This window comes from Brassica oleracea, chromosome C1, assembly GCF_000695525.1.
Source record: "Brassica oleracea var. oleracea cultivar TO1000 chromosome C1, BOL, whole genome shotgun sequence".
Taxonomy (NCBI): domain Eukaryota; kingdom Viridiplantae; phylum Streptophyta; class Magnoliopsida; order Brassicales; family Brassicaceae; genus Brassica; species Brassica oleracea.
In genome coordinates, this window is record NC_027748.1 from 7,538,791 (window position 1) to 7,550,935 (window position 12,145).

The following is a 12,145-nucleotide window of genomic DNA, read 5'->3' on the forward strand; positions in this document are numbered from 1 at the left end:
GTGTTGCACTATCTACCACTGAGGCAGAGTTCATTGCTGCAGTTGAAGCTTGTAAAGAGCTGTTGTGGATGAAGAACTTCTGTGAAGAGATCGGTTTCAAGCAAGAAAAGTATGTGTTGCTTTGTGATAGTCAAAGCGCTATTTGTCTCGGGAAGAATTCTACATTTCATTCGAAGTCAAAACACATTCAGAGGAGGTATCATTGGATACGTGATGTGGTTGCTTCTAAGGAAGTGGAACTTGAGAAAGTTCATACGGATTATAATGGAGCTGATATGATGACAAAATCATTACCGAGGGGGAAGCTTGAGGTATGACGAGAGATAGCTGGAATGGTTGTTTCTTCCATCTAGTCGGAGGGGGAGTTTGTTGGGTCCCTCCTAGATGGAGAGAACCAAGTGGGCATGAGACATAATAATTCTCCCGACCTTAAGTAATTAGTAATGTTCCCCTTTACACTGTAGACTCACAATAATAGAGTTTTGACAAAAAGAAACAAGAGAGAGAGAAAGGAGAAAAAGAGAGAGAAGGAGAAAACTCGTAAGGTGATTTCAAGACTGGATTTGGAGGGTCAAACGGATCCTGATAGGGCTGATATTTTGTAGGAAGCTTCTTCAGTCAGTGGGTTAGAAGTTCACTGGAGGGATTTGAATTTCAACGGTTGGATCTTCTGTTGTCTGGGTTTTCTTGAAGCTGGTCGTCATAGTTCTTCAGCAGAGCAGTCTTGGGTGTTTGGTAAATCCAACGGTGAGATCTTCTCTTATTGAGCTGAAGTTTGGCAGAGGTATTGTCGACTTGTTTATCTTGGATTTGTACGGTTGGATTAGTTTCTGGAAGCCGGACTCTTTGTGAGCTGAGGTCGTTTGGTTGCTGCCGGTTTTGAAGCTTTGTGTTGCTCTCTTGTTGTTGTTGTTTGTGTTGGAGATAGCTCTTTGTAGCTAGACTCTATGTTCTGTTCAGGCTGTTGAACAGGGAGGACGTGGTTGTACTCATACTATTTATATAGTGGATTTTTGAGTGGACTACGGTCCCGTGGTTTTTCCTTCTCACATCGAGGAGGTTTTCCACGTAAAAATTGTGTGTCTCATTTACGTTTTTCTGCATATTATATCCCGCCATCGTCGAAGTATTTTCTTCACAGGTTCACAAGGTCAGGGGAACACGACCATTAGTATTTCTGCTGCGCCGTGTGACTTTCCCCGCTTCCTCGCTTGCCAATATGCTATATGAAACTGTTGGTTCAGAAACATACGAGATCGGAGGTCAAAACAAACCCTACGCGTCTGATGTATGGGTCTACAATAAGCTGATAGGCAAACGACGCAAAGCCCCTATCATGATGGTGGCTCGTAAGAATCCACTTACGTGCTCACTTGATGGGAAATTATATATGTAATGGGAGGGTGTAAAGGAGATGAGTCTACGTGTTCGGCTGAGGTTTTTGACACAAAAACTCAAACCTGGGAACCTTTACCGGATCCTGGCGTCGAACTCCGGTTCTCTTTGATTAAAAAGCTTGAAACTGAATCAGGAAATTTTTTTATTGCGGAGCAATAATAACAACTTTTTTTTATCTTGTTAAAAAAAATGTAGGTGGGAAGTTTATCGTGCAAAATTTGGTGAGAGTATCTGTAAGATAGATGAGGTATGGTACTCTTATGATCAACGTGAATGTTGGTGGTATGACACAAAGTGTCGAAAGTGGAGATTAGTGAGAGGTTTGACTGAACTCTGTCGGCGTTTTAGTCGTGAACTTGGAGTGAAAATAGGAAGTTATGGTGGAAAACTCGTAATCTTTTGGGTTGGTCCTGCGCTGTATCCTTTCCTTGGTACCTCCCGGATTTGGTGTGCTGTGATATTGCTTAAAAAACATTGTGGTCGTTATAATGAAGTTTGGGGTCAAGTTGAATGGGCAGATATTGTGCTTACAGCCCCTTGGTCACATACAGTACGCTTACGTTGTGTGAAGTCGGTGCAATGATCAACAAAGTATGCTTTTGCATTTAACCTTTTGTCTTTTAAAAAAAATACAATTGATGCTATTTAGGAGAGTCGTTGATATAATATAGATAGTGTGATATATATGCTGATTAATTTTACTGGCACTAATTCGATTTCTTTTATAAATGTTAAAGTCTAAGTCTTCCTCCATGTAATCACAAAAACACATACGTACCACAATAGTCTCATTCTTCTTCAACATCTAGTTATCTTTCTCCTCTCCTTTTTTGTAGCTTTTTGTTCTCCTTCTCCTTCCAGCCTTTTTCACCTTGTCCATGAAAAGGAGAGACAGCGTTAATAACAACCTTCTTTATTCAGGGAAGAAACAACAACCGTCTTGGCAGAAGCATAAGGAAAAACAGTTCAACAACTTAAACTTAAAAGAAATTGCTCTTATGTACTTTGATATATGAACAGTTTCTCCCTATAGGAACCAATCGTAAAAACCAAGAATACATGCTGTAATATAGCCATTATTATGTAAAGGCTAACTGGTTATGACATGTGATCGGTCAAAATACTGTAACGCCCGACCGCCCACGGCTAATGGACCATCCACACCCGCGGTCCGTGAGCCCCATCCTGTTGCGTTAATTTTTTGAATGCCCGAAAGTCTTGTTTACTGACCTTGCAATCACCACATGACCTTTCTCCGTGCTTTGGCCTCACTCGCACGCTATCGCGAATCACTTCCCGATAGGTCACTCATCCTTTCACTACTCCAGTCCAAGCACGCTTAATTCTGGAGTTCTAAACGGATGTGTGACGGAAAAGGTAAGTCAACTTTGGTGACATAGGTAGTCAAATCAATTCTCTTAAGTCTTTTCATATATCACAATTCGGGATGTTACAATTCACCCCCTCTCAAAGGACGCAACGTCCTCGTTGCGCCCCACGACAGGTCTCAAGACGCCTCTCGGGTCAGAACCGAGATGGCTGATCTGCTCTAATACCACTTGTAGTGCCCTGACCGCCTATGGCTAATGGGCCACCCACACCCGCTCACTCGGCCCGTGGATCCCATCCTGTCTTACGGGCGGTGCGTTAATTTTCTAAAGATCCGAAAATTTTGTTTACTGACGTTGCAATCACCACATGATATTTCCCGAGCTTTGGCCTCACTCGCACGATATCGCGAATCACTTCCCGATAGGTCACCCATCCTTTCACTACTTCATCCCAAGCACGCTTAACACAAGAGTTCTAAACGGATGTGTGACGGAAAATGTAAGTCAACTTTAGTGACATAGGTAGCCAAATCAATTTTCTCAAGTCTTTCCATATATCATGACTCGGGATGTTATAAATATATTAAACATTCTTCTCCATGATTGATGTAAAAGCAAAAACCTATAAATGATATAAAACAAAAACTGATATTAATGGAGGATTTGATTTTGTGGCATTGACTAAGAACTTTAAGCAGTACGACCTATGGGGTCAACCTGAAGAAAAAAAAGTTCAAACTGCTAATAGTATTGAAGGATCCTTCTACATGATCTCGCAGTCAGTTCCATCCTATTCGGAGACATTACATTCCGGCTGACTTTATCGCGAGATCCGTGAAGAATAACTTCATCAACTACAGCCACCGCCATCCGATTTTAGAGGTGGATATATTTAGAATACGCTTTTCTAACCTGTGGGTGAATATCGTTGATCGTGGCACATATATATCATTGACAAGTTCATGTGTGATTTTTATCTAATGAACTTACCTTCTGATATTTATGATAGTTTTTAGAGTGTTGTTAATTTTTTACTATCTAAAAACACTGGTAAAGTGGTAAGTCTTCAGAGATATGTAAAGTCTTTATAGTCTACTTCCATGATTTGTTTTCTCTGTTCCCTCTTGTTTTCTAGGTTGAACTTAAACTTGACCCAAAAAAAACACTTAAAATTTGGTCCAGAGTGAATGCATCTCCCAGAGGTGTGAAGTCTTCTTTTCATTATCCATGCATTTTGTTATGTATAAGTATAACTTTAGATTAGTCAGAGTTATGTGGACCGTCATTAGTGGCTTCTGGGTTATGATTGGGACCAAATCTTCCAACTTGGAAGGCATATAGATTGATAAGTAAAGAAAATATCATAATATATAATTACTAAACACAAGTTGAAACTGACTCTTTATGGGATCCTAAAGTGACCAACATTTAGTGTGCTTGGCGCGTTGTTGTGTCCATTCAACATTTCCAATATAAAGGCACTAATTATCCATCAAATACAACTTTGTAAATATTAAATATAGTAAATTCTCTTTTTGCTTCTTTTTATTTATATCCTGTCATCAGCAGTGGAAGGTGCTTCTTCCACAAAATAAATGACAGTTTCTGACTTGTTCATTTGGTGATCATCATGGTTCTGCTTTCTTCCTTCTGGTTTTGTTTGGTCTTGGTCTTTGGTTATGATTGCCTCAAGTTGTTGTTGCTGCTTCTTTACTTTGGTCTTATTGGCTGATATAGTCAAGGCTCCTAGTCCAAGGATGGATAAGCAACCTGACGCTGCAAAGACACCGTCTTTGACAAGGTAACAATCTTCTTCAAGCCATCCTTCTCCGAAAGGCTGCAGTCGGCTCATGCTTATTGCAGTACTCAGAATCAAAACCACGACCACAAAATTCGACCTAATATATAGCCACATAGGTAAGAACACAAACCTCAAAAGATATTCAATTTCTATCTTATACTGCTTCGATGATAGATAATAGATATTACTTGTTTATTGTAGTCTTAATTAATGTAATCATGCGGATAGAGACCAAACCAAACCAAACCAAAACCACTTTTAGTGTAACCCAAAACACCCGAACTAAACCGTTTTATATTTATTAAATTTTTATATTTCATAAATATATCTAAGAATATATAACCTTATTACATCAGTATATTATTCTAAATCATTGTTTCTAACTAAACCTTACTAAAGTCAAATTGTATCAAACCAAACCGATACAAATGGTTTTATTTGATTTTCAGTGTATAAAATCTTAAACCGGAAAACAAACCGTAATTCAGAGCATCAACGCATAGTTTAAAGCACCTCATAGGACAGTAGCCCTTTCAGTTATTTACGTTAGTAAAAAGAGAGATTTGAGAGTAATATTTTTTTTACCAGGAGAGAATCAAAAGAACAGTTGGTAAAGTAAGATTAGTAATCTTGTAACCATCTTCTCTTTTGGTTCCTGTCCTGTAAATTCGGAACACAACTATGTTTCCAACGATCTGAGCAACACAGAAGCAAAGAACAGCGGCTGTTCCGAGCCAAAAAGCATGGCTTCTTGGTATATAACAGTTCCTCTCTGTGTCCCATCGAACGTCTTCTTGCTACAGACATGGATATTTCAGAAAACGTTGGTTTGAACTTTTCGATTAACGAAACACAAAAAGAGACTTTTAATGGAAGTTAGCTTACGTGGTACCTTTGTTCTCTTGAACTCGGCTATAAAACATGTGATGAAGGAAACGAGACCAAGAAGGAACACGACCGAGTGGAGAACATGGTTGTGCATAGTTTCTAATGATCTTTGTACCCTGTAAGATTTGTGGATGCACGTATATATGTATAACTCTACAACATAAATGTTTAATCTTCTTTGTCAACTAAACAAGAGTGGGAAAGGGCCAAGTAGCTGAATATTCTTAGTTATATCAAATGATATTTTTCAAAAACAAATTTGAAGGAAATAGATGATGGCGTAGTATACTTACTTAGACTGTTATACACATCTTAAAATTTTCGGTTTCCTGAGGGAATTACTCAGAGAAATTTTCTTCGTCAACCAAATGAATATAGAAAACGGGGAATATATTCTAAAATGATAATTAAATGATAATTCTGCTAAATCATTCAAAGGAAAAAGATTTGACTAATTAAAGGAGAGGTCAACGTTGATTATTCAGACTTTTTAAACAGAGAAAATCAAATGATGACAAAAGACTATGTTTATGGAGTATAGATCAAGCCTTCCCAAGTTGAAAACTTATTAGATTTTGTATTTTTCTTAAGAAAATGAAAGTTTGAATTTGGATTTTCAGTTGGCTACTAGGCTTAGAAACATTATCCATTTTGCTTATCTTTACAATTTTTATTTAACAAATTGTTTATTAGTCTTTAGTAGTATAAGCTAGTAAGCTACAAAGAAAAATGAAATGGGTATCCATATGTTAGTATAATATATAAATTCTTAAATATAAGATTATAATTTTTTATTTAAAATAAATCTAAGCAAAGACGAGACTTCATTTCTTCCTCTTAAGAGCATCAACAACATTAAGGCCAATACAATAAGCGATAGACTGAACGGTGACCATCGGATTAACCCCTAAAGCCGTTGGAAAAACACTTGTGTCCGCCACAAATAAGCCTTCGACCTCCCAAGTCTCTCCCGTTGGCTTCACCGCAGATACTTCTGGTCTAGTTCCCATCCTACAGCTTCCCATTTGATGAGCTGAACATATCTGTCCTGACAAATCCTTCAAGCCCTTTGAACTCTCTTCCCTCACAAACCGCTCAATCTCTACCGCACTCGCTGTCCTAACGTTCAAACTCTTACCTTCTGAGTTATGTGTCCCAATCTCCTCAGCTCCTGCCGCGGTCAAAATGTTCAAGACTCTCTCAAGTCCCTTCTTTAGACTCTCTTCGTCTTCATTGTTTAAGTTGTACTCGATAGAACTCTTAGAGTTGATTGTTCCGGTTCCTTTGTCTCTCAAAAGCGTGAAAACGTGTGCGGTTCTTGAGAATTTGAGCATTCGTGTTTTGAACTCCTTGCTTGATGTCCAAGGAATGACCCCTGAGAACAACCCTGGATGAAGAGAAGGTGTCTGAATCACCGTTTCTCCATAAGAACGTTTCGTTTCTGCGTTTACAACGCTAGACATTGCGGTCATGATACCTCCTTCGTAGCTTTTCTTCTTCTTCTCAGGCCATTCTTCCTCCTGCGGGAACCAACCCCAAGCCATAACTACAGGATGTAAACAAAGGTTTCTCCCAATGTTACCGTTCTTCAAACCGCTGCGTTTCAACAAATGAGGCGTTCTGAGCGCACCGCAAGCCACTATAGTTGTTTTAGCCTCCACCACATAAATGTCATCCCCAAACGCAAACGCAACTCCAGTCGAGGTCTTTGTCTTCTTCCCACCTTTGCACTCGTACAAGACTTCCATCGCTTCACAACCTGGAAGGATCAAACCGTTACCAGATTCCACTAAATCTACAAGCCAAGTCTCTGAAGTCCCTTGCTTTTGACCTTTCTTGCAACCCAAGCAACAAAACCCACAGTAATGATCCGATGGAGCATTCCTCGGAATATTCTTCACCGGTAACCCTAAATTTTCACAACCCTTCCTCAAGATCTCATTGTTAAACCCTTCTTCTAAAAACTCGCATTGAACACCCATTCTCTCACACACAACATCCATTGCCTCTCGATACAAATGGCTTCCAAACATTTCTAGTTCAGACTTTTCCGACCATTCCTTCATGACATGTTCTGGTGTCTTGATCGAGGCCGACCAGTTAATCGTTGAACCGCCTCCGACCGTAGACCCGGCGAGGATCACTACGTTCATGTCAGTAGTGGCTAATAACCCACCGGATAAGTACATCTCATCAAATGCTTGTCCTTCATGTAAAGAGAGATTGCTTCTTGCATAGTAGTTTCCTTTCTCCACCACCAAAACTTTGTAACCAGCCTTGGCTAACATTCCAGCCACCACTCCTCCCCCGGATCCTGACCCAACAACCACGGCATCACACTGGATTGTCATCACTGGGTCAGAAATAGATGATCCGTTTTTAGTCCTCTTGTGAGTTGAAACTGTGAACCCGTGACCGGTTAACTTCTTTGTCACTGCTTCTCTAGGGCTTTTGAGATCGATGATGCCATTATAAAGTGGTCCAAAGATCTCATCATGTTTGTTCTTTTTCGTCGTCTTCTCATTTAGTTCTTCTTCATGATCACTATGGTCAGAGCTGGGTCCATTGTATCCTATTGCTTTCCACGCCAGGTTATTTCCTTTTTCATCCACCTGAAAATTAATTAAATAATCTTAAGGAATTAATTCTTTTGGTAATAATTCTGTATATCAAAATTGACATTTCTTCTGAAAAAAAATGGTAGCAATGTGATAAGTTTCCTGCTCCCTCTCTGGGTTTATTAGGTACGAATTTTCTTTGATAGGCAATTGTCGACAGGTCCACCACAGGTACACCTTGGGCCATATATGTAGAACTTATTACCATATATGCTGAAAGAATTATTTTTTTGACTCATAACTCAAATTTAATCTTGATTTGCATTTGGACTCATAACTCAAGAATTTAATCTTGAGAAAGACACCTTACGCCTGAATGCGTATATGTATTGGGCTTTGGTTAACTCAGATTAAATGTCCCGTCAGTATATAATTATATTTCCTCAGTTATTTCTTTTTCTTTTAAAAGATGTATTTAAAAGAATGTGATAAAGACTAATGTTTAACTCTTTGAATTAGATGGATTTAACTTTTAAAATGTGCGAAATCATAAAACATACTTCACATTTTTCATCAAAAGTATCATTTCGATATTTTCCCAAAAAATTAAGAAAATGATTAAAATACAATTCGTTTTTAATAATCACACTTATGTAACTAATAGTATTTAAGATAAATTAAACAATACATTTTACAATTAATATTAGAGTATTACCAATGGAAAACTCAATATTTTCTCCAAAATAGAATAACTTCCTAATAAAGTTAAGTTCACTTTAACCCTTCTCTTCTTAGAGTAAAAAATAGAATAATAAACAAAAAAAACTTTATTTATAGAGTAAATACATGTTTATTCTATAACAGAGTGGATAATAGAATGGGTTTAGAATATTTCTTATTCCAAACTTCATTTTGAAATATATTATAAAATGGAGTTAGATATGTTCTTAAGCATAGCAAATATAATTTGCATTAAAATTATAAATTCATACTTTTTATATAACAAAAAAAATCAAAATATCATTTTTACCAAACATAAAGAGTAAATCTTATAGGAACATAGGGAGCATATGTATATGCAAAGCAAAATTTGTAACGAGAATTGGGTATTTTTACCTGAGTAAAGAAGACAAAGGCAGTGATAAGTTTGATGGACCTAAAGAACATTCTAAGGAGTATGAAATAGCTTGAAGCCCAGTTGAGCAATATCTCTTCTCTCTGTGTCTCCGGCAGCCAGCAGAATCTCCGGAAGTAAGGATACTCGCCGGTGAAACTTCTCCGACCACACATGACAAGACTTCCGATCCAAGTGGAGAGTGACCACAGTCCTACTCTTAAAATCCACTTTTTTGGATGGCGAAGTCTCTCACTCATTAACCTTGCCACCTATTGTTGTGAATTTATGACATAATAACAAAACGTTAAAGAAATTTATTTTTTAAAACGAAGATAATAGTTTTGGTTTGTTATTTTGCTTTTTAGGCCAATGCAATTATGACAAGTAAAAAGGACCTCTGAATTGGTCCTTCAAATAATATTAATACCACATAATATATAATATATTACTATAAGAAACGAATAAATTGTTGCAAAAACCTAATACGGCGAACCCTGGTTCGAACTCCGCTGACTACACGGATATGGGTTATTGCTTTCGGCTCATTTGAATGCCGAGGAAAAGGTCTATCTGTAGATTGTATCTCTATCCAGAGATTATGCATATGTATTTAATAGATTCGGATTTAACCTTTTTAGTTTAGAGAAAAAAAAAAGTTGTTGCAAAGAGAAAAGTAATTAATGTCACAATCAATTTTGAGATATATTTAGTTGTACTCGAAATCTGTCGGCTCTGTACTTAACTGGGAGTACGAACTTTTCTGCCCTATCTTAACAGTATTATTATCCACGGCTTTTTAAAACAGAGTTTTTAAGGGAATATAAAACCATGTATTTTAATTTTTAATTAAAAACTTAAGAAACTGTTTTTTAAAATAGTACTACTGATTATTTATTTAGCGATGAAAGGGCTTATTCAAATGCATGGCAACAATAACATATCTAGATTAGTTTTACAAAAAAAACTACTACTATCATGCTTTATTCAAACAGTTCATTTAATTCATTTCTGGATAGTTTGAGCCGTAGAAACAGCTGTTTTAACGTTGTCGAAGCCGGATATGAATCACCTTTGAGAAAGAAAAAAAGTTTTACGTTTTATAACAAGCAAGATTACAAGAAAATGATTCTGAACCAAGAAAGATTACAAACCAAACACAGTTAACTTATGATCTATGTCCTGTAACTTTTCATATTGTTTATAGATTGTTAGAAAATTATTTCCAGTTTAATGCTTTGTTACCTAGAACTTAAGAAAATCAAAAAGCAAATTAAGTTCATATTTTTGGTTATTAATGTTAAATTAAGTTCATTGTTTGTTAAAAAAATTCATCAAACGACTGTTTCAAATCAATAGAATTTCAAATAATCAAAACGTATGTTATATTCTCTTTTTTTTTTATGAGGTGTATATGTAATGTAACATATAGTATATATAGTTGGTATCTTGGATCAAAATATAGTTGGTATCTATATATATAATTATATGCTCATGCATATGTCATTGCGGAAGTATGTAACATGTTTGTATATATGAAACACTTACACGATCGGGAGTTCCGGTAAGAGAAGCGGAGGCGGAGTAATATCCAGCGACGCCGTCATCTAGGTGTCCTACTTCAGAAGCGTCGAACGATGGTATTAGAGTATCGCAGATCGCAACAAGAGATTCCATCTCACGCGCAGTCATTAAGTTTGCATAAACCGTCTTCGTTTCATCTTCCTGCCGGAGACCTCCAAATTCGACGTCGAATGTTGCTTCCGTAGAATCTTTATGAAGGCAGGTTTTGTTTTGATATTCCATTAACTCAAGATTTTTTTGTTATTGTTTCTCAAAAATATTTTTTTGTTATTGTGACTGGTAAAGTATGTGTGTTATGTGTTTATGTAGAAAAGCAAATAAGAGCTATCATTCTAAAAGATATGTATGTATATACATATATTAACCTAAAAATATATGAATGGAATCCCCTCTATATTAATTCTGGAACATTACGACATGTTTTGTAGCCACATGTCATCACGAGAATGGTTCTTATAATTGTTAGAAAAATAAGTTGGTACATATAAACATATATTATGTTTTTTATTAAACTAACTATCAAATTAATCAATAGAGTACAAAAAATATTTTTTTTTCTTTAAATAAAAGCTACGGAATTACCTACTATTGTTAACATATATATGACAATTAATTATTATGAATAATACATATTTGATAAAAAAATCTAACCTCTCTCTTTTTTGTTTAATTTTATACTATTAAAAGAAATTAAACAATCACATTAAGCATATAATAAAAACAATCAGATTTTTCTTATATGTTATATTTTGAATTTTTAAAAACGACTATAAATTGTTAAAAATTGTAAAAGTCTCCAATTAAAAAATTTGTGATCAATGGTTTAACTTGTTTTTTGTTCAAACAAGATACAAATGATCATATATCATAGGGGTGGGCGTTCGGATACACATTCGGATTTGTATCAGATATTTCAGTATAAAGGTGTAGAACATGTTCGGGTATTTCTACACTTTGAGTCGAGTTCGGGTATTTTATGTTCGGGTTCGGATATTTTGGGCCGGGTTTGGATATTTAAATTTGGATGAAAAATAAATAAATTATTCATTGTTTAAGTTTTTTGTATTTAAAATATATTTTAATTTTTTTTTTAATTTTTAAAAGATTGAACTATTAATAGGTTTGGAGATAAAAATTTAAAAATAGAAATACACTAATTTAGTTGTTGTTTTGAAAATTTAGATGCAATTTTTGTTAATGCAAGAAACAAGAACTTGATATGTATTCTAAGTGAGTAGCAAATGATTTTGTCCATAATTATATGTATATTATCTAATTTTGAGCAATAAGAATCATTAATATAAATATTTTGAATAAAATGAGAGAAATAAGCTAGAAATATAGAGTTAAGTATATTTATGTTTGGTTATCTTCGGATATTCATTTGGGTTCGGATATTATCCGTTCGGATTCAGATATTATCCGAACTGGTGAAATAGGCAATTTGTTTTGTTGTTCTAATTAGATGATT

The 12,145-nt window shown here is 35.8% G+C and overlaps 2 protein-coding genes and 1 pseudogene across 3 annotated transcripts; 1 reads left to right on the forward strand and 2 right to left on the reverse strand.

The window, feature by feature from the left end:
* LOC106330440 overlaps positions 1-1,981 on the forward strand; it is a 6,209-nt pseudogene extending 4,228 nt beyond the window's left edge.
* Positions 1,982-4,154: 2,173 nt separating this feature from the next.
* On the reverse strand, positions 4,155-5,803 carry LOC106293467. The gene is made up of 4 exons (XM_013729148.1): positions 5,712-5,803; positions 5,423-5,534; positions 5,116-5,327; positions 4,155-4,627 (listed from the first exon to the last, which is right to left on the reverse strand). Exons 2-4 carry the CDS (start codon positions 5,510-5,512, stop codon positions 4,279-4,281), a joined length of 651 nt encoding a protein of 216 aa, XP_013584602.1. The 5' UTR covers positions 5,513-5,534; positions 5,712-5,803; the 3' UTR covers positions 4,155-4,278.
* Positions 5,804-6,160: 357 nt separating this feature from the next.
* Positions 6,161-10,990, reverse strand: LOC106323373 (long-chain-alcohol oxidase FAO4A). Of its 2 annotated transcripts, XM_013761511.1 has the most exons (3): positions 10,639-10,990; positions 9,093-9,362; positions 6,161-8,030 (listed from the first exon to the last, which is right to left on the reverse strand). In XM_013761511.1, the coding sequence occupies exons 1-3, from the start codon at positions 10,894-10,896 to the stop codon at positions 6,243-6,245; spliced, it is 2,316 nt and encodes a 771-aa protein (XP_013616965.1). In that variant the 5' UTR covers positions 10,897-10,990; the 3' UTR covers positions 6,161-6,242. The 2 variants fall into 2 exon arrangements, with proteins under 2 accessions (XP_013616965.1, XP_013616971.1); XM_013761517.1 differs by lacking the exon at positions 9,093-9,362.
* Between the last annotated feature and the right edge of the window lie 1,155 nt (positions 10,991-12,145).

Excerpts from the sequence above, each read along its gene's own strand:
- LOC106323373 (XM_013761511.1), bottom strand. The coding sequence starts at position 10,896 with ATGGAATATCAAAACAAAACCTGCCTTCATAAAGATTCTACGGAAGCA. Across the intron at positions 9,363-10,638 it reads TTACCGGAACTCCCGATCGT|GTGGCAAGGTTAATGAGTGA; the intron begins GTAAGTGTTTCA and ends TCACAACAATAG. Across the intron at positions 8,031-9,092 it reads CCTTTGTCTTCTTTACTCAG|GTGGATGAAAAAGGAAATAA; the intron begins GTAAAAATACCC and ends ATTAATTTTCAG.
- LOC106293467 (XM_013729148.1), bottom strand. The coding sequence starts at position 5,512 with ATGCACAACCATGTTCTCCACTCGGTCGTGTTCCTTCTTGGTCTCGTT. Across the intron at positions 5,328-5,422 it reads CCGAGTTCAAGAGAACAAAG|CAAGAAGACGTTCGATGGGA; the intron begins GTACCACGTAAG and ends CCATGTCTGTAG. Across the intron at positions 4,628-5,115 it reads GTTCTTTTGATTCTCTCCTG|GTCGAATTTTGTGGTCGTGG; the intron begins GTAAAAAAAATA and ends GCTATATATTAG.